The following is a 21,959-nucleotide window of genomic DNA, read 5'->3' as shown; positions in this document are numbered from 1 at the left end:
GGGGGTCATTCTCCCATCTGCTTCCTAGGTCTGTCGGCCTACGAGCAGCTCCATGCCTTTCCACCTGGGGCCGATATCACGTGGAGCTCGTGCGCTGAGACTTCAGAAAGAAAGATTCCATCCAGGGCTGACACAGCACAGAATGGGGCAGAACGAGGCCTGGATGCGCCGTGGAACCCAGGAAAAGGCACTCCCCCTCCTGACTGTTTTGAGACCCCGCATCCAAGTTGGAGGACCGAAAGGAAGACTCGAAGGTCTCCCTCTCTTATAGAAAAGAGTAGCCAACTTTCTGGTCCTCTGTTTCCATTGAGATTCTGTTCAAGGGTCCCAGCTCGGCTTCTGCGGGTGGCTGAGCTTCTAATGGCTCCCTGCGTTCTTGTCTTTTCCTCTCCAAACCTTCCGTCCTTTTCCCCCTTCTGGGGTGGAAGGGCGCTGTCATTGCTTCTACCTTCGAGACAGATTGAGGAATAGTCTGGACCATCGACTCCTTTCCTCTCTTTGGTTCCGTGTCTCTCTCTGGCTGTGTCCCTCTCTTTTCCTTTCTCAATTCCGTCTGTGTCTTCCTCTTTCTCTCTCGTGTGTGGATGGATGGATGGATGCTAGGGATGCACATGTATATGATTAGATGAGGGTTATGTTTTAGGGATAGGTTAGAGGGAGAGAAAGGCTTTAGGTCAGAGTTGGTCATGGGGGAAGGGTCAAGGGTGGTGGTGGTGTTTCTTGGAATCTGAGTGCTGTGCATTCTTCGTCTCTTTCCATATGAACCCCTTCTCAGATACACCACTTGCAAGGAGTCTCTCGTGTTCCGTTTCCTATCTTTTGCATTTGTGAATGCTTAGCCTCTCTGTTGTGAAGAGGTTCCATTGGATGGAAACCCAGTGGTGTACTTCGTTTACCTCTTTCCCTTACTTGAAGAGACCCATTTCGACCTCCGCCCAGCAAATGGCAAGGAGACTCTGATGTTAAGGAGCCTTTGACCTACGCTTCTTTCTAGCTATCTCATGACATCAGTCTTTAGGGTGAGGTTTTTCCCCGATATTGAGGTGGTATGAGATCAAACCCAATAGCGTTCTTCAGATGTAGCTGTCTGGTTTTCCCATGGACATTGATTGAAGAGGCTTTCTTGTTCCCATTTGGATATTCTCACCGTCTGTGTCAGAGATGAGTTGACCATGGATGCTGGGGTTTGTTTCTGGACCCTCAACTTTATTCCATCGATCTGGATCTGTGTGTGTTGTTGTATTCCCAATAGCATACTGTCCTGCTGCTGCTGCTGCGGCTAAGTCACTTCAGTCGTGTCTGACTCTGCAAGACCCCATGGCCTGTAGCCTACCAGGCTCCTCCGTCCAGGACATTTTCCAGGCAAGAGTACTGGAGTGGGTCGCCATTGCCTTCTCCGATACTCTCCTGAGGATCCTAGTTTGGTCGTCTAATTTCCTTTCACACAACCTTGGATGTCCGTATCGGGGCTTTTTCGTCGGATTGTATTGACAATGTAGGCTCTTTTCTGTTTCCGTACCCCTTTTGCAATTCTTTGTTCGGTGCGAAAATGCATTGGCATTTTGGGAGGAATAGCATGGAAGCTGTGGATTGCCATGTGGGGCTGTGACATGATTTTCCCAGTAGGAATTCTTTCAAGCCCTGAGCACAGCTTCTCTTTCCAGTGATTGGTGTGGGCTTGATCTTCCTCCTTCCATCTCTCGCCGTTTTGTGAGAACAGGTCCATCCTTCCCTTCTGGGGTAGATGGACTCGTGGATATCACTTCAGTGAATGGCATTGTCAGTGGGGGTGATAATTCCCTTCTCATTGGAAGACTTTGCTGTGAGTATTAGAAATGCAAGTGACTTCTCTTCCCCTTCCTCCCTGTCCATGTCTCAGAGCCACCGGGAAACAGAGGCCTCATCCACGGTCACACAGGCCTGAGGGGGTGCAACTAGACTGTTGTTTCTTCAGGCCCTCAGTGCTGGACATCATCCGGGATACTCTGTGTGTGTCTTCCTCCGTCTGGTGTCCCTTCAGACCTTTCCCTAGTTTTCACAGGCTTGTTGTGTTGGCGTTCTTTGTCTGTTTGGAGACACATCCTTGATAAGCTTTGTGTTTCCACTCATTCGTCTCGCGATGTATGACCTGTCTTTTGCTTTTGTCATGAGGTCTTTCCCACAGTAGATATCTTTGATTTTGCAAAGTCCACTGTATTCTCTGGGTTTTTTTTGTGGACTGCCTTTTAGTTTTGTGTGTGAAGACTCAAAGCACGTGTCCGGTTTCTGCTCATTGTTCTTCTAGATTTGTGACAAGTTTTCATGGAAAGTTTGTCTAGGGATAACTGGAAGTGAACTCGGTGTAAGGTGTCAAGTCTCCATCTCCATTCATGTCATCCCCTGCAGTTTCCAATTCCCTGTTCCTGAGTGGTTTTGGAGATCTTGTGGGAAGGTTGGTTGCATTGGAGTTTGCATTTCCACCTTGATTCGATTCACACTGTTCTGCCCTCAGGGACACTGTCAAGGGGGAGTGAGGAGCAGCCTGCACTTCCAGCAGTGACCACACGGTGGGGCGAGTGCTGCTCTCCCCTCTGGGAGCCCCAGGCCACAGGCATCCCAGTGAGGAGCCAGCTCTGTGCTCAGCTGAAAGGAGTTAGTCTCTCAGGAGCCTCGGAGCCCTTGCCTTTGGATCACCCAGGGTGGGCATTTACTGGGACAGAAAAAATTGCCCTGAATTCCATGGACGGAAGAGCCTGGCTGTGTAGAGTTGGTGAGTTGCCGTGAATCAGACACAACTGAGGACACAAAAATTCAATAGATTAAAACACATTTTGGGGGTGGGGGGGAGTGAAAGTGGGTGATGTGGGTTTTTTTGTCTTATATAATAGCCAAGGGAAATCTAGTTTAAACCTAAATTCACATAGATGGGAAAGGTATAGCTCTCCGTCACCCTATTTAAAAAAAAAAAAAACTACTAAACTTTTCTGAAAGTTTATTTAGTAGCTTCCTTGAGCAGTTTATTGTGGAGCATTTTTTTTTTCTGTGACATTGGCCTCATTAAAAATTATGGTTTGCCTTTAGTGGATAATTTTGTTCATTGGTTTCTTAGAGAACCTTGGTAATCTTTGAGTTTCCTGGGGAGTATGGTCACATGACCTGGCCCTGGCCAATCGGTGCGTTCCACCTCCCTGGCCACTGTGATTGGCTCCGGGCTGGGGCAGTGCCCAATCGGGGCCCAGGGCCGGGCCTCACGTTGGAAGCCAGGGGAAGACGAGCTCTCGTCCTGCTGGGGTAGGGGAAGGGGTGGGGCCGGGGGAGGTCAGGCTCCAGCAGTGGGAGGGGCTTGAGGTCCGCCTGCGGCAGTTGGTGACGTTCCTGCTCCCCTCAGGGCAGAGCCGCCGGCCTGAGAATGAGGGCGCTGCTGAGCCCAGGGGCTGGGATGGCCCGTTGCTGCTGTGGTCCCAGAGCTCCACCCGAGACCTGAGGGAAGCCGTCTGCCCGTGAGTCCTCTCCCGCTTGTCTGTCAGCTTGTTTGAAGCATGCTGGGTTTTCTGCCCAGCTGGCTAAGGGGAGTCCCTGGAAATGCAAGGGTGTGGGTTTTGGCAGACTTCAGGGAAGACATGCCAGATGAGCCTGGGAGACTCCAGCTTAAGCTGGATTCAGGAGATATCTCTTCGGGCCAGCTAGTAATTGTAGGATAAGCCTAATGAGTCTTCACAGGATGAAGAGAGTAACGTGCCAAGGTAGCAATTGATGTCCTCATTCGAGAGGATGAAGCTGGTGCTCAGAGAAGGGGGGAACTTGGCCACAGCAAGGAGGTGTGCACCCAGACAGAACCCCCCAGATCCGGCCATTGGAGCTCAGGGAGGCCACTGGTGTGGCTTGTCCCTGTGGCAGGGCCCGAGGCAGGCAGCCCACCCTGATTCCTGCGGGGGCCTGACTTGGGAAGTGCCATCTGGTAGCTTTGAGACTCACCAAACCAAATTGCACTGGAGAGAGGAGGGACACCTTCCTTCATCCACCCCCCACCCCCGCCGGATTCCCACATACCCTGACCCCTTTCTCTCGATTTCGGAGCCATTTCCAGAGTCCCGCTCATATGACCTCATTTGAAGTGCACTGTGGACGGGCTGCCATCTGCAGCTGCTACCACAGCAGCCAAGGGCTTTAGCTCCCGACTACCTCCCTTCCTTTGGAACTTGGGGGCCCTCTACTCCCCACTTGCACACCACAGACCTTTGCTGAGGATTGTGGGGACCCTCACTCAGTTTGCAGCACGTTGTAGCCATCCCTGTCCTCCCTTGAAACTCAGCTTGTGAGCTCCTTTGGAGCAGCGTGGCCCACCTGGCTGCAACGGAAGACACAGCTGACAGTGAAACAACAGCTTAGATCTGAGAGCCGGAAAGCTCTGTCAAAAGGGACCTCCCTCTTCACACCGTAGAGGCTGTAGGAGCCGCCAGGCTTTCGGAACCAGTGCTGGGGCCAAAATGACTCCACAGCTGTTTTCCTTCCTGGGGAGGGTTCTGGCTCGAGCGGGAATGGCTCAAGTCTCCTAAGGTTCTGAAAGCCCACTGTGTGCAGATTCACGGTACACAGAGAGGAAAAGGTGGAGTCCTAGCCTGGAGGTGGTCACAGCTCACGGATGAGCCAGGCAGGCAGGCAGGCAGGGCATGAGAACACCTGAGCTGCCTTCATGAGTGAATGGTGTGGGGGCAGAGGAAGAGAAGCCGGTCTGCTCCCTCGTGTGGTGCCCAGGGCAGGTTGTCCCCAGAGGAAACCCTTACGACGGTGAGGACTATCACTGCTGTTTCCCAAGGGGTTCCGTCGGTGCGTGTCTTCCCCGGAGCGGTCAGGCCGTCTCTCAAGTACACTGGCCATGGGCATTGCCTCTCCTTGGAACTTCCCATGTGTTTCTCTTTTTTATGGAACAGTGATTTTCTAGAGTGGTTCTGGGCCACAAGGATGTTGGGTCATTTTCTAGCCTTCTGTCATGAAGAACGCTTTCCTGGGCATGGGGGTGGTTTGTTGTTCCAGCTCCCTTTCTTGGCTTCTTTTGGGAGCTGGTGCAACAAGAGGAGCTCAGCCTCTGCCTTCTGGCTGAGATGTCACCCTTCAAACAGCAATGCCTGCCTGGAGATAATGATGGCAGTTGCCAAAAGGGCTTCGTTTGGCACATGGTATCTTGAAAGGACGTACACCGTCCTTTCAGCTATCAAAGGCTAGTTCAAATGACATAAAAATGAGAACTCTCCAATGGAGTCTTACAGTAGGTGGAGAGTCCGAAAAACACTCCTTCAGTCATTTCGCTGAGAGTCACTGATTGGGGACACCAAGAATATAGGAAGGAATGCAGAAAGAAAAGATGAAATTGTGTTCAGGATCGGGGGGAGGGATGAACAGGGCGTGCTTGCCTTGAATCCAGGCTTTGTTGGGGGGTGGGGCATAAAGATGGAACGGGTCTGAAACTACAAAGTGGTGATGGTAACACAGTATCACCAGAGTTACACAACAGTGTTCCCAGATTGCAACAATGATGAAACAGTTTACTAATCCCAACTTAACCAACAAATATACAGGAAACCATACAAAAAATAAAACATCACCAGAAAGGTGGAAACAAACCACATGCAAAGCAGTTCAGGGGAAAGGAACTCCATGTCCCCTGGGGGCAGACCGAGTTGCCGGCATCCACGGTGAGCAGACAGGGATGGAGGCTGCAGAGCCGACCGCTCCCCTGGACGTGGTGTTTCCGGTAAGGGCTCTGGGTCTCTGTCCAGAGCGGGGGCTCTTTCTCCCTGCAGGGCTGGGTGAGTCATCGTGGGCGTCTGGGTGTTGCGCGGGAGCCAGGGCAGGCTCTCCCTGCCGAGGCGGTGACTCTTCCTCTGCCTCGGGTTCTCTTGCCAAAGCCCGAGCAGGTAGAGGTGCACGTGGAGGTGGAGGTTCTCGCTGAGGGGGTGGGACATCAGTGCCTGGGGCTGGGGGTCCTGCAGGCACGGAGATCCGATCTGCCCGGTGTGCTGGCCAGTACCCAGCTGGCCTGGTGTCTCTGCGAGGGCAAGTCTCGCTTCTCCATCTGCCCTCGGTGGATCCCTGGGTCCTGCACCTGGAGCCACCACCTGTGTGGGGACAGGTCTGGGAAGGGGAGCCTGGTTCCAGTTGGAGGCCAGTGCTAGAGCTGGGGGAGAAGCAAAGTTTGCCCACAGGCCAGCCTTGGCATGTGCGTACCCCGGGACAGAAACCTTCCAAGAGGTTCCCAAAGAATACCCAGCGTCAGATGTCTTTTGGGACTGAAGTGTGCAAGATGGGGGGCGGGGGGTGTGAGGCCAGCGCTTGCTGCAGGCCCAGCAGCAGCTTTCGAGGACTCGTCCCTGTGTAGCTCAGCACCCCTCCCCACACACTCCCGTGCACCAGCCCCAGCGTCCTCACCTCTGTGCTGTGGCGTGCTGGGCTCCAGGTCCTCCTGGTGCCTCAGAGGCCGGGGTTCTCTGGACTCTGGGTCGGAGCCGGGTGTGCTGAGCTCCGTGGAAGCCTCAGACTGGGCCGCCGGCTGTATCCTGGGCGGTGTCTCGGCAGCAGGCCTTCCCCACCTCCGCGTCTCCCCCGGTGGGGCTGATGCCTCCGTGGGCACGCTGACCTGGAGCCTGCACTGGGCCTCACGGGCGGGCGGGTGGTGCTCCGACCCCTCCCTCTGGGAGCTGGATGGGGTGTCCCCGTCCTCGGCCTCATCACGTGGGAAGCTCTGCAACGACAGTGACCGTCAGCCAGCCATGCTGGGAGTTTTCCGAGCTGGGCCTGGCCAGTGGAGCCGCTGCTTCTGCCTGCTCGAACTTCTCTTCCCAGAAGGGTCAGAGACGTGTGTCTGCTCAGATCCCCACCCGGGAGGAAAGAGACCCATCTGAGGGTGTGAGGTCAGCCTGGCCGGTCGGCGCTGCCCACACTCTCCCCATCCCGCCCAGCCTGCTCTCCCCTGGGGTGTGGGCACAACTTGTCCACAGGCTTCTGACCCCACATCCGCCTGGGCTTCCTTGAGGGAGACACAGCCCGAGAAACCCGCATCCCCACACACAGGCAAAGGACCCGGTGTTTCCGGGTGGCATGGGAGAGGTGGCCTGGCCCGGCCTGGGGCTCCCCGTGTTACCTTTCTGTTTCTCCGGGCAAAGGGCCAGAGGCCTCTCGGGGGTGTCCTGAGCCAACGTCGACAGGGTGCCCACGCACACTGCCTGTGAGCTCTCCTGAGGCCCCGGCCTCTGGGCAGGGGCAAACAGCAGAACATCTTGGCAGCAAGTGATCTGGCTGGGGGCTCCTCTCCGCTCTGGAGGCCTGGATACCCGGATTGCGGGTTCTGTTGGGTTCTGTTGCCGGCAGGTGACATCATTTCCTGGGGTTCGTGCTGAGGTCCCTTCCTCAAAACTTCCCAAGGGAATCTCTGGGTTTCTGACTGCTCGACCACCCCCCTTAGGCCATGTGCAGGCACAATGACACCCACACGGCCCAGCCCACAGCCCTGGGGAGGCCTGGGTTCAGCCAGGGCCTGAGCTCCGAGGACCATGCTGCTCTCAGACCAGGCTCCTTCTTCTCATAAGTGGTGTGGCCCTGGACAAGCATATGCCCCTCAGGGTTGCCCCAGTCTCTCCATCTGCAGAGTGGGGGTCATTCTCCCATCTGCTTCCTAGGTCTGTCGGCCTACGAGCAGCTCCATGCCTTTCCACCTGGGGCCGATATCACGTGGAGCTCGTGCGCTGAGACTTCAGAAAGAAAGATTCCATCCAGGGCTGACACAGCACAGAATGGGGCAGAACGAGGCCTGGATGCGCCGTGGAACCCAGGAAAAGGCACTCCCCCTCCTGACTGTTTTGAGACCCCGCATCCAAGTTGGAGGACCGAAAGGAAGACTCGAAGGTCTCCCTCTCTTATAGAAAAGAGTAGCCAACTTTCTGGTCCTCTGTTTCCATTGAGATTCTGTTCAAGGGTCCCAGCTCGGCTTCTGCGGGTGGCTGAGCTTCTAATGGCTCCCTGCGTTCTTGTCTTTTCCTCTCCAAACCTTCCGTCCTTTTCCCCCTTCTGGGGTGGAAGGGCGCTGTCATTGCTTCTACCTTCGAGACAGATTGAGGAATAGTCTGGACCATCGACTCCTTTCCTCTCTTTGGTTCCGTGTCTCTCTCTGGCTGTGTCCCTCTCTTTTCCTTTCTCAATTCCGTCTGTGTCTTCCTCTTTCTCTCTCGTGTGTGGATGGATGGATGGATGCTAGGGATGCACATGTATATGATTAGATGAGGGTTATGTTTTAGGGATAGGTTAGAGGGAGAGAAAGGCTTTAGGTCAGAGTTGGTCATGGGGGAAGGGTCAAGGGTGGTGGTGGTGTTTCTTGGAATCTGAGTGCTGTGCATTCTTCGTCTCTTTCCATATGAACCCCTTCTCAGATACACCACTTGCAAGGAGTCTCTCGTGTTCCGTTTCCTATCTTTTGCATTTGTGAATGCTTAGCCTCTCTGTTGTGAATAGGTTCCATTGGATGGAAACCCAGTGGTGTACTTCGTTTACCTCTTTCCCTTACTTGAAGAGACCCATTTCGACCTCCGCCCAGCAAATGGCAAGGAGACTCTGATGTTAAGGAGCCTTTGATCTACGCTTCTTTCTAGCTATCTCATGACATCAGTCTTTAGGGTGAGGTTTTTCCCCGATATTGAGGTGGTATGAGATCAAACCCAATAGCGTTCTTCAGATGTAGCTGTCTGGTTTTCCCATGGACATTGATTGAAGAGGCTTTCTTGTTCCCATTTGGATATTCTCACCGTCTGTGTCAGAGATGAGTTGACCATGGATGCTGGGGTTTGTTTCTGGACCCTCAACTTTATTCCATCGATCTGGATCTGTGTGTGTTGTTGTATTCCCAATAGCATACTGTCCTGCTGCTGCTGCTGCGGCTAAGTCACTTCAGTCGTGTCTGACTCTGCAAGACCCCATGGCCTGTAGCCTACCAGGCTCCTCCGTCCAGGACATTTTCCAGGCAAGAGTACTGGAGTGGGTCGCCATTGCCTTCTCCGATACTCTCCTGAGGATCCTAGTTTGGTCGTCTAATTTCCTTTCACACAACCTTGGATGTCCGTATCGGGGCTTTTTCGTCGGATTGTATTGACAATGTAGGCTCTTTTCTGTTTCCGTACCCCTTTTGCAATTCTTTGTTCGGTGCGAAAATGCATTGGCATTTTGGGAGGAATAGCATGGAAGCTGTGGATTGCCATGTGGGGCTGTGACATGATTTTCCCAGTAGGAATTCTTTCAAGCCCTGAGCACAGCTTCTCTTTCCAGTGATTGGTGTGGGCTTGATCTTCCTCCTTCCATCTCTCGCCGTTTTGTGAGAACAGGTCCATCCTTCCCTTCTGGGGTAGATGGACTCGTGGATATCACTTCAGTGAATGGCATTGTCAGTGGGGGTGATAATTCCCTTCTCATTGGAAGACTTTGCTGTGAGTATTAGAAATGCAAGTGACTTCTCTTCCCCTTCCTCCCTGTCCATGTCTCAGAGCCACCGGGAAACAGAGGCCTCATCCACGGTCACACAGGCCTGAGGGGGTGCAACTAGACTGTTGTTTCTTCAGGCCCTCAGTGCTGGACATCATCCGGGATACTCTGTGTGTGTCTTCCTCCGTCTGGTGTCCCTTCAGACCTTTCCCTAGTTTTCACAGGCTTGTTGTGTTGGCGTTCTTTGTCTGTTTGGAGACACATCCTTGATAAGCTTTGTGTTTCCACTCATTCGTCTCGCGATGTATGACCTGTCTTTTGCTTTTGTCATGAGGTCTTTCCCACAGTAGATATCTTTGATTTTGCAAAGTCCACTGTATTCTCTGGGTTTTTTTTGTGGACTGCCTTTTAGTTTTGTGTGTGAAGACTCAAAGCACGTGTCCGGTTTCTGCTCATTGTTCTTCTAGATTTGTGACAAGTTTTCATGGAAAGTTTGTCTAGGGATAACTGGAAGTGAACTCGGTGTAAGGTGTCAAGTCTCCATCTCCATTCATGTCATCCCCTGCAGTTTCCAATTCCCTGTTCCTGAGTGGTTTTGGAGATCTTGTGGGAAGGTTGGTTGCATTGGAGTTTGCATTTCCACCTTGATTCGATTCACACTGTTCTGCCCTCAGGGACACTGTCAAGGGGGAGTGAGGAGCAGCCTGCACTTCCAGCAGTGACCACACGGTGGGGCGAGTGCTGCTCTCCCCTCTGGGAGCCCCAGGCCACAGGCATCCCAGTGAGGAGCCAGCTCTGTGCTCAGCTGAAAGGAGTTAGTCTCTCAGGAGCCTCGGAGCCCTTGCCTTTGGATCACCCAGGGTGGGCATTTACTGGGACAGAAAAAATTGCCCTGAATTCCATGGACGGAAGAGCCTGGCTGTGTAGAGTTGGTGAGTTGCCGTGAATCAGACACAACTGAGGACACAAAAATTCAATAGATTAAAACACATTTTGGGGGTGGGGGGGAGTGAAAGTGGGTGATGTGGGTTTTTTTGTCTTATATAATAGCCAAGGGAAATCTAGTTTAAACCTAAATTCACATAGATGGGAAAGGTATAGCTCTCCGTCACCCTATTTAAAAAAAAAAAAAAACTACTAAACTTTTCTGAAAGTTTATTTAGTAGCTTCCTTGAGCAGTTTATTGTGGAGCATTTTCTTTTTCTGTGACATTGGCCTCATTAAAAATTATGGTTTGCCTTTAGTGGATAATTTTGTTCATTGGTTTCTTAGAGAACCTTGGTAATCTTTGAGTTTCCTGGGGAGTATGGTCACATGACCTGGCCCTGGCCAATCGGTGCGTTCCACCTCCCTGGCCACTGTGATTGGCTCCGGGCTGGGGCAGTGCCCAATCGGGGCCCAGGGCCGGGCCTCACGTTGGAAGCCAGGGGAAGACGAGCTCTCGTCCTGCTGGGGTAGGGGAAGGGGTGGGGCCGGGGGAGGTCAGGCTCCAGCAGTGGGAGGGGCTTGAGGTCCGCCTGCGGCAGTTGGTGACGTTCCTGCTCCCCTCAGGGCAGAGCCGCCGGCCTGAGAATGAGGGCGCTGCTGAGCCCAGGGGCTGGGATGGCCCGTTGCTGCTGTGGTCCCAGAGCTCCACCCGAGACCTGAGGGAAGCCGTCTGCCCGTGAGTCCTCTCCCGCTTGTCTGTCAGCTTGTTTGAAGCATGCTGGGTTTTCTGCCCAGCTGGCTAAGGGGAGTCCCTGGAAATGCAAGGGTGTGGGTTTTGGCAGACTTCAGGGAAGACATGCCAGATGAGCCTGGGAGACTCCAGCTTAAGCTGGATTCAGGAGATATCTCTTCGGGCCAGCTAGTAATTGTAGGATAAGCCTAATGAGTCTTCACAGGATGAAGAGAGTAACGTGCCAAGGTAGCAATTGATGTCCTCATTCGAGAGGATGAAGCTGGTGCTCAGAGAAGGGGGGAACTTGGCCACAGCAAGGAGGTGTGCACCCAGACAGAACCCCCCAGATCCGGCCATTGGAGCTCAGGGAGGCCACTGGTGTGGCTTGTCCCTGTGGCAGGGCCCGAGGCAGGCAGCCCACCCTGATTCCTGCGGGGGCCTGACTTGGGAAGTGCCATCTGGTAGCTTTGAGACTCACCAAACCAAATTGCACTGGAGAGAGGAGGGACACCTTCCTTCATCCACCCCCCACCCCCGCCGGATTCCCACATACCCTGACCCCTTTCTCTCGATTTCGGAGCCATTTCCAGAGTCCCGCTCATATGACCTCATTTGAAGTGCACTGTGGACGGGCTGCCATCTGCAGCTGCTACCACAGCAGCCAAGGGCTTTAGCTCCCGACTACCTCCCTTCCTTTGGAACTTGGGGGCCCTCTACTCCCCACTTGCACACCACAGACCTTTGCTGAGGATTGTGGGGACCCTCACTCAGTTTGCAGCACGTTGTAGCCATCCCTGTCCTCCCTTGAAACTCAGCTTGTGAGCTCCTTTGGAGCAGCGTGGCCCACCTGGCTGCAACGGAAGAGACACAGCTGACAGTGAAACAACAGCTTAGATCTGAGAGCCGGAAAGCTCTGTCAAAAGGGACCTCCCTCTTCACACCGTAGAGGCTGTAGGAGCCGCCAGGCTTTCGGAACCAGTGCTGGGGCCAAAATGACTCCACAGCTGTTTTCCTTCCTGGGGAGGGTTCTGGCTCGAGCGGGAATGGCTCAAGTCTCCTAAGGTTCTGAAAGCCCACTGTGTGCAGATTCACGGTACACAGAGAGGAAAAGGTGGAGTCCTAGCCTGGAGGTGGTCACAGCTCACGGATGAGCCAGGCAGGCAGGCAGGCAGGGCATGAGAACACCTGAGCTGCCTTCATGAGTGAATGGTGTGGGGGCAGAGGAAGAGAAGCCGGTCTGCTCCCTCGTGTGGTGCCCAGGGCAGGTTGTCCCCAGAGGAAACCCTTACGACGGTGAGGACTATCACTGCTGTTTCCCAAGGGGTTCCGTCGGTGCGTGTCTTCCCCGGAGCGGTCAGGCCGTCTCTCAAGTACACTGGCCATGGGCATTGCCTCTCCTTGGAACTTCCCATGTGTTTCTCTTTTTTATGGAACAGTGATTTTCTAGAGTGGTTCTGGGCCACAAGGATGTTGGGTCATTTTCTAGCCTTCTGTCATGAAGAACGCTTTCCTGGGCATGGGGGTGGTTTGTTGTTCCAGCTCCCTTTCTTGGCTTCTTTTGGGAGCTGGTGCAACAAGAGGAGCTCAGCCTCTGCCTTCTGGCTGAGATGTCACCCTTCAAACAGCAATGCCTGCCTGGAGATAATGATGGCAGTTGCCAAAAGGGCTTCGTTTGGCACATGGTATCTTGAAAGGACGTACACCGTCCTTTCAGCTATCAAAGGCTAGTTCAAATGACATAAAAATGAGAACTCTCCAATGGAGTCTTACAGTAGGTGGAGAGTCCGAAAAACACTCCTTCAGTCATTTCGCTGAGAGTCACTGATTGGGGACACCAAGAATATAGGAAGGAATGCAGAAAGAAAAGATGAAATTGTGTTCAGGATCGGGGGGAGGGATGAACAGGGCGTGCTTGCCTTGAATCCAGGCTTTGTTGGGGGGTGGGGCATAAAGATGGAACGGGTCTGAAACTACAAAGTGGTGATGGTAACACAGTATCACCAGAGTTACACAACAGTGTTCCCAGATTGCAACAATGATGAAACAGTTTACTAATCCCAACTTAACCAACAAAAATACAGGAAACCATACAAAAAATAAAACATCACCAGAAAGGTGGAAACAAACCACATGCAAAGCAGTTCAGGGGAAAGGAACTCCATGTCCCCTGGGGGCAGACCGAGTTGCCGGCATCCACGGTGAGCAGACAGGGATGGAGGCTGCAGAGCCGACCGCTCCCCTGGACGTGGTGTTTCCGGTAAGGGCTCTGGGTCTCTGTCCAGAGCGGGGGCTCTTTCTCCCTGCAGGGCTGGGTGAGTCATCGTGGGCGTCTGGGTGTTGCGCGGGAGCCAGGGCAGGCTCTCCCTGCCGAGGCGGTGACTCTTCCTCTGCCTCGGGTTCTCTTGCCAAAGCCCGAGCAGGTAGAGGTGCACGTGGAGGTGGAGGTTCTCGCTGAGGGGGTGGGACATCAGTGCCTGGGGCTGGGGGTCCTGCAGGCACGGAGATCCGATCTGCCCGGTGTGCTGGCCAGTACCCAGCTGGCCTGGTGTCTCTGCGAGGGCAAGTCTCGCTTCTCCATCTGCCCTCGGTGGATCCCTGGGTCCTGCACCTGGAGCCACCACCTCTTTAGGGACAGGTCTGGGAAGTGGAGCCTGGTTCCAGTTGGAGGCCAGTGCTAGAGCTGGGGGAGAAGCAAAGTTTGCCCACAGGCCAGCCTTGGCATGTGCGTACCCCGGGACAGAAACCTTCCAAGAGGTTCCCAAAGAATACCCAGCGTCAGATGTCTTTTGGGACTGAAGTGTGCAAGATGGGGGGCGGGGGGTGTGAGGCCAGCGCTTGCTGCAGGCCCAGCAGCAGCTTTCGAGGACTCGTCCCTGTGTAGCTCAGCACCCCTCCCCACACACTCCCGTGCACCAGCCCCAGCGTCCTCACCTCTGTGCTCTGGCGTGCTGGGCTCCAGGTCCTCCTGGTGCCTCAGAGGCCGGGGTTCTCTGGACTCTGGGTCGGAGCCGGGTGTGCTGAGCTCCGTGGCAGCCTCAGACTGGGCCGCCGGCTGTATCCTGGGCGGTGTCTCGGCAGCAGGCCTTCCCCACCTCCGCGTCTCCCCCGGTGGGGCTGATGCCTCCGTGGGCACGCTGACCTGGAGCCTGCACTGGGCCTCACGGGCGGGGGGGTGGTGCTCCGACCCCTCCCTCTGGGAGCTGGATGGGGTGTCCCCGTCCTCGGCCTCATCACGTGGGAAGCTCTGCAACGACAGTGACCGTCAGCCAGCCATGCTGGGAGTTTTCCGAGCTGGGCCTGGCCAGTGGAGCCGCTGCTTCTGCCTGCTCGAACTTCTCTTCCCAGAAGGGTCAGAGACGTGTGTCTGCTCAGATCCCCACCCGGGAGGAAAGAGACCCATCTGAGGGTGTGAGGTCAGCCTGGCCGGTCGGCGCTGCCCACACTCTCCCCATCCCGCCCAGCCTGCTCTCCCCTGGGGTGTGGACACAACTTGTCCACAGGCTTCTGACCCCACATCCGCCTGGGCTTCCTTGAGGGAGACACAGCCCGAGAAACCCGCATCCCCACACACAGGCAAAGGACCCGGTGTTTCCGGGTGGCATGGGAGAGGTGGCCTGGCCCGGCCTGGGGCTCCCCGTGTTACCTTTCTGTTTCTCCGGGCAAAGGGCCAGAGGCCTCTCGGGGGTGTCCTGAGCCAACGTCGACAGGGTGCCCACGCACACTGCCTGTGAGCTCTCCTGAGGCCCCGGCCTCTGGGCAGGGGCAAACAGCAGAACATCTTGGCAGCAAGTGATCTGGCTGGGGGCTCCTCTCCGCTCTGGAGGCCTGGATACGGTTAGGGATAGGGTGTCAGGTTAGTGCTTGGGTTAGGGTTAGGGTGTCGTGTTAGGTTTAGGGAGTCAGGTTAGTGTGTCGGGTTAGCGTGTTGAATTAGCATGTCGTGTTATGGTGTCGGGTTACGGTTAGGGTGTTGGGTTAGGGTTAGGCTTAGGGTGTCGAGTTAGGGTTAGGGTGTCAGATTAAGGTGTCGGGTTGGGGTCAGTTTTATGGTTAGGGTGTCTGGTTAGTGTTAGGGTTATGGTTATGGTTATGGTTATGGTGAGAGTTACGGCTTGCGTTAGGTTTAGGATGTCCGGTTAGCGTGTCGGGTTAGGGTTAGCGTGTCAGGTAAGGGTTAGGGTTAGGGTTTAGGTGTCGGTTATGTTGTTGGGTTAGGGTGTCAGGTTAGCGTGTCAGATTAGCGTTAGTGTGTCGTGTAAGGCTCAGGGTGAGGGTTAGGGTTTCGGGTTTCTGTGTCGGGTTAGGGTTAATGTTAGGGTGTCTGGTGTCGTGTTAGGGTTAGGGTTAGTGTTTGGGTTTGGGTGTCAGGTTCGGTTTAGGGATAGAGTGTCTGGTGTTGGGTTAGGGTTAAGGTTAGGGATATGGTTAGGGTTAGGGTTAGGGTGTCGTGTAAGGCTTAGGGTGAGGGTTAGGGTTAGGGTTGGCTGTCGGGTTAGGTTTAGCGTTAGAGTGTCTGGTGTCTTGTTAGGGTTAGGGTTAGGATTAGGGTGTCGCGTTAGCGTTAGGATTTGGATAAGTGTGTCGGTTTAGGGATAGTGTGTCAAGTTAGGCTTAGGGTTAGGGTTAGGGTTAGGGTTTGGTTTTCAGCTTAGGGTTAGGGATAGGGTGTCTGGTGTCAGGTTAGGGTTAGGGTTAGGGTTAGGGTTAGGGTTAGGGTTAGGGTTAAAAATAGGGATAGGGTTAGCGTTAAGATTAGGGTTATGGTTTCTGGTGTCGGGATAGGGTTAGGGTTAGTGTGTCATGTTAGGGTTAGGGTTAGAGTTAGGGTCAGGGATAGGGATAGGGATAGGGTTAGTGTTAGGGTTAGGGTTAGGTATAAGGTTAGGTTTAGCGTTAGGGTTAAGGTTAGGTATAGGGTTAGGGTTTAGGTGTCGTGTTAGCGTTAGGGTGTCTCATGTCGTGTTGGGGTTAGGGTTATGGTGTCAGATTAGGGTGTTGGATTAGGGCCAGGGTTAGGGGTAGGGTGTCGAGTCAGTTTGTCGGGTTTGGGTGTCGGGTTAGGGTTAGGGTGTCTGGTTTCGGGTTAGGGTTAGGGATAGGTTTTGAGTTAGGGTTAGGGTAGCGTGTTTGGGCTTTGGTTAGGGTTAGGGTTTCGGGTTAGGTTGTCAGGTTCGGGTGTCGTGTAAGGCTTAGGGAGAGGGTTAAGGTTAGGATTTGGGTGTCGGGTTAGGGTGTCTGGTGTCATGTTAGGGTTAGTGTTAGGTGTCGTGTTAGGGTTAGGGTGTGGGTATATGGTTAGGGTGTCAAGTTAGGTTTAAGGTTAGGGATAGGGATAGGGTTAGGGTTAAGGTTAGGGTTTGGGTGTCGGGTTAGGGTTAGGGTGTCTGGTTTCGGGTTAGGGTTAGGGATAGGTTTTGAGTTAGGTTTAGGGTAGCATGTTTCGGCTTGGTTTAGGGTTAGGGTGTCGGGTTAGGTTGTCAGGTTAGGGTGTCGTGTAAGGCTTAGGGAGAGGGTTAAGTTTAGGATTTGGGTGTCGGTTTAGGGTGTCTGGTGTCATGTTAGTGTTAGGGTTAGGTGTCGTGTTAGGGTTAGGGTATGGGTATAGGTTTAGGGTGTCAAGTTAGTTTTAGGGTTAGGGATAGGGATAGGGTTAGGGTTAAGGTTAGGGTTTCGGTGTCGGGTTAGGGTTAGCGTGTCTGGTGTCGGGTTACGGTTAGGGTAAGTGTTAGGGTTTGGGTTAGGGTTTTGGTGTCGGGTTAGGGTTAGGAGTGGTGTGTCTGGTGTCGGGTTAGGTTTAGGGTTATGGTGTAGTGTTATGGTTAGTGTTAGGTATAGAGAGAGGGTTAGGGTTAGGGTTAGGGATAGGGTTAGGTTTAGGGTTAGGGATAAGGTTAGGTATAGTGTTAGGGTTTGGGTGTCGTGTGAGGGTTAGGGTTAGGTTTAGGGTGTCCGATTATTGTAAGGTTAGTGTTAGGGTTCGGGTTAGGGTTAGGGTGGTGGGTTAGGGCTTGGATTTTCATTAAGGTGACGGGTTAGGGTGTCAGATTTGTGTTAGGGTGTCGGGCTACCGTTAGGCTTAGGGTGTCGGGTTAGCGTGTCGGGTTAGCGTTAGGGTGTCAGATTAGAGTGTCGTATTCGGGTCAGGGTTAGGGTTAGGGTGTCCGGTTAGTGTTACGGTTAGGATTAGTGTTAGGGTTAAGTTTAGGGTTAGGGTTACAAATAGGGATAGGGTTAGGGTTTGGGTGTCATGTTAGGGTTAGAGTGTCTCGTGTTGTGTAGGGGTTAGGGTTAGGGTTAGAGTGTTCAGTTAGTGTTAGATTAGGGTTAGGGATAGGGTGGCGGGTTAGGGCTTGGATTAGGGTTAGGGTGTCAGGTTAGTGTCTCGGATTGGTGTTAGGGTGTCAGATTAGGGTGTCGGGTTACGGTTAGGCTTAGGGTGTCGGGATAGGGTTAGGGTGTCAGATTAGGGTGTCAGATTAGGGTCAGGGTTAGTTAGGGTGTCCGGTTAGTGTTAGGGTTAGTGTTAGAGTTAGGGTTCCAAATAGGGATAGGGTTAGGGTTAGGGTTAGGATTACTGTTAGGGTTAGGGATAGGGTTAGGTTTACGAATAGGGATCGGGTTAGGGTTAGGGTTAGGGTTAGGGATTAGGGTAGGGTTAGGGTTATGGATAGGGTTAGGGTTACGGATAGGTTTAGAGATAGGGTGTCATGTTACAGTGTCTGGTAAGGGTCAGGTTTCGGCTTAGGGTGTCGGGTTCTGTTGTCAGGTTAGGGCTTGAGTTAGGGTTAGGGTGTCGTGTTAGGGTTAGGTTTAGTCTTAGGGTTAGGGTTAGGTTGAAAGTTAGGGTGTCGTGTTAGGGTGTCGTGTTAGGGTGTCGTGTTAGGGTTAGCGTTAGGGTTTGGGTGTCTTTTTAGGGTTAGGGTTAGTGTGTATGGTGTCGGGTTAGAGTTAGGGTTAGTGTGTGAGGTTAGGGTTAGGGTGAGAGTGTTGGGTTAAGGTTAGGGTGTCGAGATAGGGTTAGGGTTAGGGTTTCGTGTTAGGTTTAGGTTTAGGACTAGGGTTAGGGTGTTGGGTTAGGTTGTTGGGTTCGGGTGTCGGGTTAGCGTGTCGGTTTAGGCTTAGGGTTTCGTGTAAGGCTTAGTTTGAGGGTTAGGTTTAGGGTTAGGGTGTTGCATTAGGGGTAGAGTTAGGTTTAGGGTGTCTGTTTAGGGTTATGGTGTCGAGTTAGGGTTAGGGTTAGTGATAGCGATAGGTTTTGGTTTAGGGTTAGAGTGTCAAGTTAGGGTTAGGGATAGGTTTAGCGTAAGGTTTAGTGTTTGGGTGTCATGTTAAGGTTAGGGTTAGGGTGTCTGGTGTCGGGTTAGGGTTAGGGTTAGTGTGTCGGGTTAGGGTTAGGGTGTCGGGTGTTGGTTAGGTTTTCGGTTTAGGGTTAGGGTGTTGGATTAGGGTTAGGGTTAGGTTTAGGGTGTCGGGTTAGGGTTAGATTGTCTCGTGAGAGTTAGGGTGTCAAGTGACGGTTAGGGCTAGGGTTAGGGTTACGATTAGGTTTATGATTAGGTTTATGGTTAGGGTTAGGGTTTGGGTGTCTGGTTAGGGTGTCTGGTGTTTGGGTTAGGGTTAGGGTTAGGGTTAAGTTTAGGGATAGTGTTTCAGTTTAGGTTGTCATGTAAGGCTCAGGGTTGGGGTTAGTTTCAGGGTTAGGGTGTCGCATTAGGGTTGGGGTGTCGTGTTAGGTTTAGGGTTATGGTTAGGATTAGTGTTACGGATAGAGATAGGGTTAGGGTTAGTGTTAGGGTTATGGGTAGAGTTAGGGTTAGGGTTCGGGTTAGGGTTAGGGTGTCTGGTGCCATGTTATTGTTAATGTTAGGTCTCGCGTTAGGGTTAGGGTGTCGGTATAGGGTTAGGGTGTCGAGTTAGGGTTAGGGTTAGGGATAGGGTTAGGGTTACAAATAGGGATGGGGTTAGGGTTAGGGTTATGGTGTCTGGTGTCGGGATAGGGTTAGGGTTAGTGTGTCATGTTAGGGTTAGTGTTAGGGTTCGTGTTAGTGTTAGGGTGTCGGTTTAGGTCTTGGTTTAGGGATAGGGTGTCGGGTCAGTTTGTCGGGTTTGGGTGTCGGGTTAGGGTTAGGGTGTCTGGTTTCGGGTTAAGGTTAGGGATAGGTTTTGAGTTAGGGATAGGGTAGCGTGTTTGGGCTTTGGTTAGGGTTAGTGTTTGGGGTTAGGTTGTCAGGTTAAGGTATCGTGTAAGGCTTAGGGAGAGGGTTAAGGTTAGGATTTGTGTGTCGGGTTAGGGTGTCTGGTGTCATGTTAGGGTTAGGGTTAGGTGTCGTGTTAGGGTTAGGGTGTGGGTATAGGGTTAGGGTGTCAAGTTAGGTTTAGGGTTAGGGATAGGGATAGGGTTAGGGTTAAGGTTAGGGTTTGGGTGTCGGGTTAGGGTTAGGGTGTCTGGTGTCGGGTTACGGTTAGGGTAAGTGTTAGGGTTTGGGTTAGAGTTTGGGTGTCGGGTTAGGGTTAGGATTGGGGTGTCTGGTGTCGGGTTAGGGTTAGGCTTATGGTGTAGTGTTATGGTTAGTGTTAGGTATAGGGAGAGGGTTAGGGTTAGGGTTAGGGATAGGGTTAGGTTTAGGGTTAGGGATAAGGTTATGTATAGGGTTAGGGTTTGGGTGTCGTGTAAGGGCTCGGGTGTCTCGTGTCGTGTTGGGGTTAGGGTTAGGATTAGGGTGTCCGATTATTGTTAGGTTAGGGTTAGGGTTCGGGTTAGGGTTAGGGTGGCGGTTTAGGGCTTGGATTTTCATTAAGGGGACGGGTTAGGGTGTCAGATTTGTGTTAGGGTGTCGGGTTACCGTTAGGCTTAGGGTGTCGTGTTAGGGTGTCGGGTTAGCGTTAGGATGTCAGATTAGGGTGTCGGATTAGGGTCAGTTTTAGGGTTAGGGTGTCCGGTTAGTGTTAGTTTTAGGGTCAGGGTTAGGGTTAAGTTTACGGTTAGGGTTACAAATAGGGATAGGGTTAGGGTTTGGGTCTCATGTTAGGGTTAGAGTGTCTCGTGTCGTGTAGGGGTTGGGGTTAGTGTTAGAGTGTTCAGTTAGTGTTAGATTAGAGTTAGGGTTCGCGTTAGGGTTAGGGTTAGGGTGGCGGGTTAGGGCTTGGAGTAGGGTTAGGGTGTCAGGTTAGTGTCTCGGATTGGTGTTAGGGTGTCAGATTAGGGTGTCGGGTTACGGTTAGGGTTAGGGTGTCGGGTTAGGGTTAGGGTGTCAGATTAGGGTGTCGGATTAGTGTCAGGGTTAGTGTTAGGGTGTCCGGTTAGTGTTACTTTAGTGTTAGAGTTAGGGTTAAGTTTAGGGTTAGGGTTACAAATAGGGATAGGGTTCGGGTTAGGGTTAGGGTTACTGTTAGGGTTAGGGATACGGTTAGGGTTACGAATACGGTTAGGGTTAGGGTTAGGGTTAGGGTTAGGGTTATGGATAGGGTTAGGGTTACGGATAGGTTTATAGTTAGGGTGTCATGTTACAGTGTCTGGTAAAGATCAGGGTTCGTGTTAGGGTGTCGGGTTCTGGTGTCAGTTTAGGGCTTGAGTTAGGGTTAGGGTGTCATGTTAGGGTTAGGTTTAGGCTTCGGGTGTCGGGTTAGGTTTAAAGTTAGGGTGTCGTGTTAGGGTTAGGGTTAGGGGTTGGGTGTCTTGTTAGGGTTAGGGTTAGTGTTTATGGTGTTGGGTTAGAGTTAGGGTTAGGGTTAGGGTTAGGGTTAGGGTGTCGGGTTAGGGTTAGGGTGTCGGGTGTTGGTTAGGTTTTTGGGTTAGGGTTAGGGTGTTGGATTAGGGTTAGGGTTAGGTTTAGGGTGTCGGGTTAGGGTTAGAGTGTCTCGTGAGTGTTAGGGTGTCAAGTGACGGTGAGGGCTAGGGTTAGGGTTATGATTAGGTTTATGATTAGGTTTAGGGTTAGGGTTAGGGTTTGGGTGTCTGGTTAGGGTGTCTGTTGTTTGGGTTAGGGTTAGGGTTAGGGTTAAGTTTAGGGATAGTGTTTCAGTTTAGTTTGTCATGTAAGGCTCAGGGTTAGGGTTAGGGTTTCGGGTTAGGGTTAGTTTCAGGGTTAGGCTGTCGCATTAGGGTTGGGGTGTCGTGTTAGGTTTAGGGTTATGGTTAGGATTAGTGTTACGGATACAGATAGGATTAAGGTTAGTGTTAGGGTTACGGGTAGAGTTAGGGTTAGGGTTCGGGTTAGGGTTAGGGTGTCTGGTGCCATGTTATTGTTAATGTTAGGTCTCGCGTTAGGGTTAGGGTGTCGGTATAGGGTTAGGGTGTCGAGTTAGGGTTAGGGTTAGGGATAGGGTTAGAGTTAGGGTTAGGGTTAGGGTTCGGGATAGGGTTAGGGTAAGAGATACGGTTAGGTTAGGGTTAGGTTTAGAGTTAGGGTTAGGGATAAGGTTAGGGTTGGTTTTAGTGCTAGGGTTAGCGTTACAGTTAGGGTTAGGGTTAGGGTGGTGGGATAGGGCTTGTGTCAGCCTTATGGATTCGGATTAGGGTGTCGGGATAGCGTGTCGTGTTAAGGTTACGGTGACAGGTAAGGCTTAGGGTGAGGGCTGGGTTAGGATTTGGGTGTCGAGTAAGGATTAGGGTTAGGTTGACTGGTGTCGGGTTAGGTTTAGGTTTAGGGTGTCAGGTTATGGTGTCAGGTTAGGGGTAGGGTGTCGCATGAGTGTTAGGGTGTCAAGTTACGGTTACGTGTAGGGTTTGGGTTACGGTTGGGTTAGGGTCAGGTCAGGGTGTCAGGTAAGGGTCAGGGTTAGGTTTAGGCTCTCGGGTTAAGGTGTCGGGTTAGGGTTTGGGTTAGTGTTAGGGTGTCATGTTAGGGTTAGGGTTAGG

At 52.7% G+C, this 21,959-nt stretch overlaps 3 protein-coding genes across 3 annotated transcripts in view; 1 reads left to right on the top strand and 2 right to left on the bottom strand.

Annotated features, from left to right (window-relative positions):
* LOC145527594 (uncharacterized) overlaps window positions 1-5,576 on the top strand; it is a 33,577-nt gene extending 28,001 nt beyond the window's left edge. Inside the window, exon 10 of the mRNA XM_081545713.1 lies at window positions 3,368-5,576. Coding sequence (XP_081401839.1) covers window positions 3,368-3,386 — 19 coding nt within the window. The 3' untranslated portion in view covers window positions 3,387-5,576. The remainder of the gene's footprint in view (window positions 1-3,367) is intronic.
* LOC145527488 (uncharacterized) lies at window positions 3,367-10,569 on the bottom strand. Its single transcript, XM_081545557.1, has 3 exons — window positions 7,118-10,569; window positions 6,406-6,718; window positions 3,367-6,095 (listed from the first exon to the last, which is right to left on the bottom strand). Exons 1-3 carry the CDS (start codon window positions 7,526-7,528, stop codon window positions 5,617-5,619), a joined length of 1,203 nt encoding a protein of 400 aa, XP_081401683.1. The 5' UTR covers window positions 7,529-10,569; the 3' UTR covers window positions 3,367-5,616.
* Window positions 10,570-13,029: 2,460 nt separating this feature from the next.
* On the bottom strand, window positions 13,030-14,914 carry LOC145527516 (uncharacterized). The gene is made up of 3 exons (XM_081545610.1): window positions 14,745-14,914; window positions 14,033-14,345; window positions 13,030-13,781 (listed from the first exon to the last, which is right to left on the bottom strand). The coding sequence occupies exons 1-3, from the start codon at window positions 14,877-14,879 to the stop codon at window positions 13,153-13,155; spliced, it is 1,077 nt and encodes a 358-aa protein (XP_081401736.1). The 5' UTR covers window positions 14,880-14,914; the 3' UTR covers window positions 13,030-13,152.
* Window positions 14,915-21,959: the final 7,045 nt, after the last annotated feature.

This window comes from Giraffa tippelskirchi, chromosome 11 (assembly GCF_054371585.1).
Source record: "Giraffa tippelskirchi isolate mGirTip1 chromosome 11, T2T-mGirTip1v1.2.pri, whole genome shotgun sequence".
Lineage (NCBI taxonomy): Eukaryota > Metazoa > Chordata > Mammalia > Artiodactyla > Giraffidae > Giraffa > Giraffa tippelskirchi.
The sequence above is the reverse complement of the archived record's forward strand: the minus strand, read 5'-3'. Positions and strand labels throughout refer to the sequence as shown.

Bases quoted from the DNA above. Each gene is read 5' to 3' on its own strand.
- LOC145527516 (XM_081545610.1), bottom strand. From the start codon at position 14,879: ATGTTCTGCTGTTTGCCCCTGCCCAGAGGCCGGGGCCTCAGGAGAGCT. The intron at 14,346-14,744 runs GTAACACGGGGA...CTGTCGTTGCAG, and splicing joins TTGCCCGGAGAAACAGAAAG to AGCTTCCCACGTGATGAGGC. The intron at 13,782-14,032 runs GTGAGGACGCTG...CTTCTCCCCCAG, and splicing joins CAGCACGCCAGAGCACAGAG to CTCTAGCACTGGCCTCCAAC.
- LOC145527488 (XM_081545557.1), bottom strand. From the start codon at position 7,528: ATGGTCCTCGGAGCTCAGGCCCTGGCTGAACCCAGGCCTCCCCAGGGC. The intron at 6,719-7,117 runs GTAACACGGGGA...CTGTCGTTGCAG, and splicing joins TTGCCCGGAGAAACAGAAAG to AGCTTCCCACGTGATGAGGC. The intron at 6,096-6,405 runs GTGAGGACGCTG...GTCCCCACACAG, and splicing joins CAGCACGCCACAGCACAGAG to GTGGTGGCTCCAGGTGCAGG.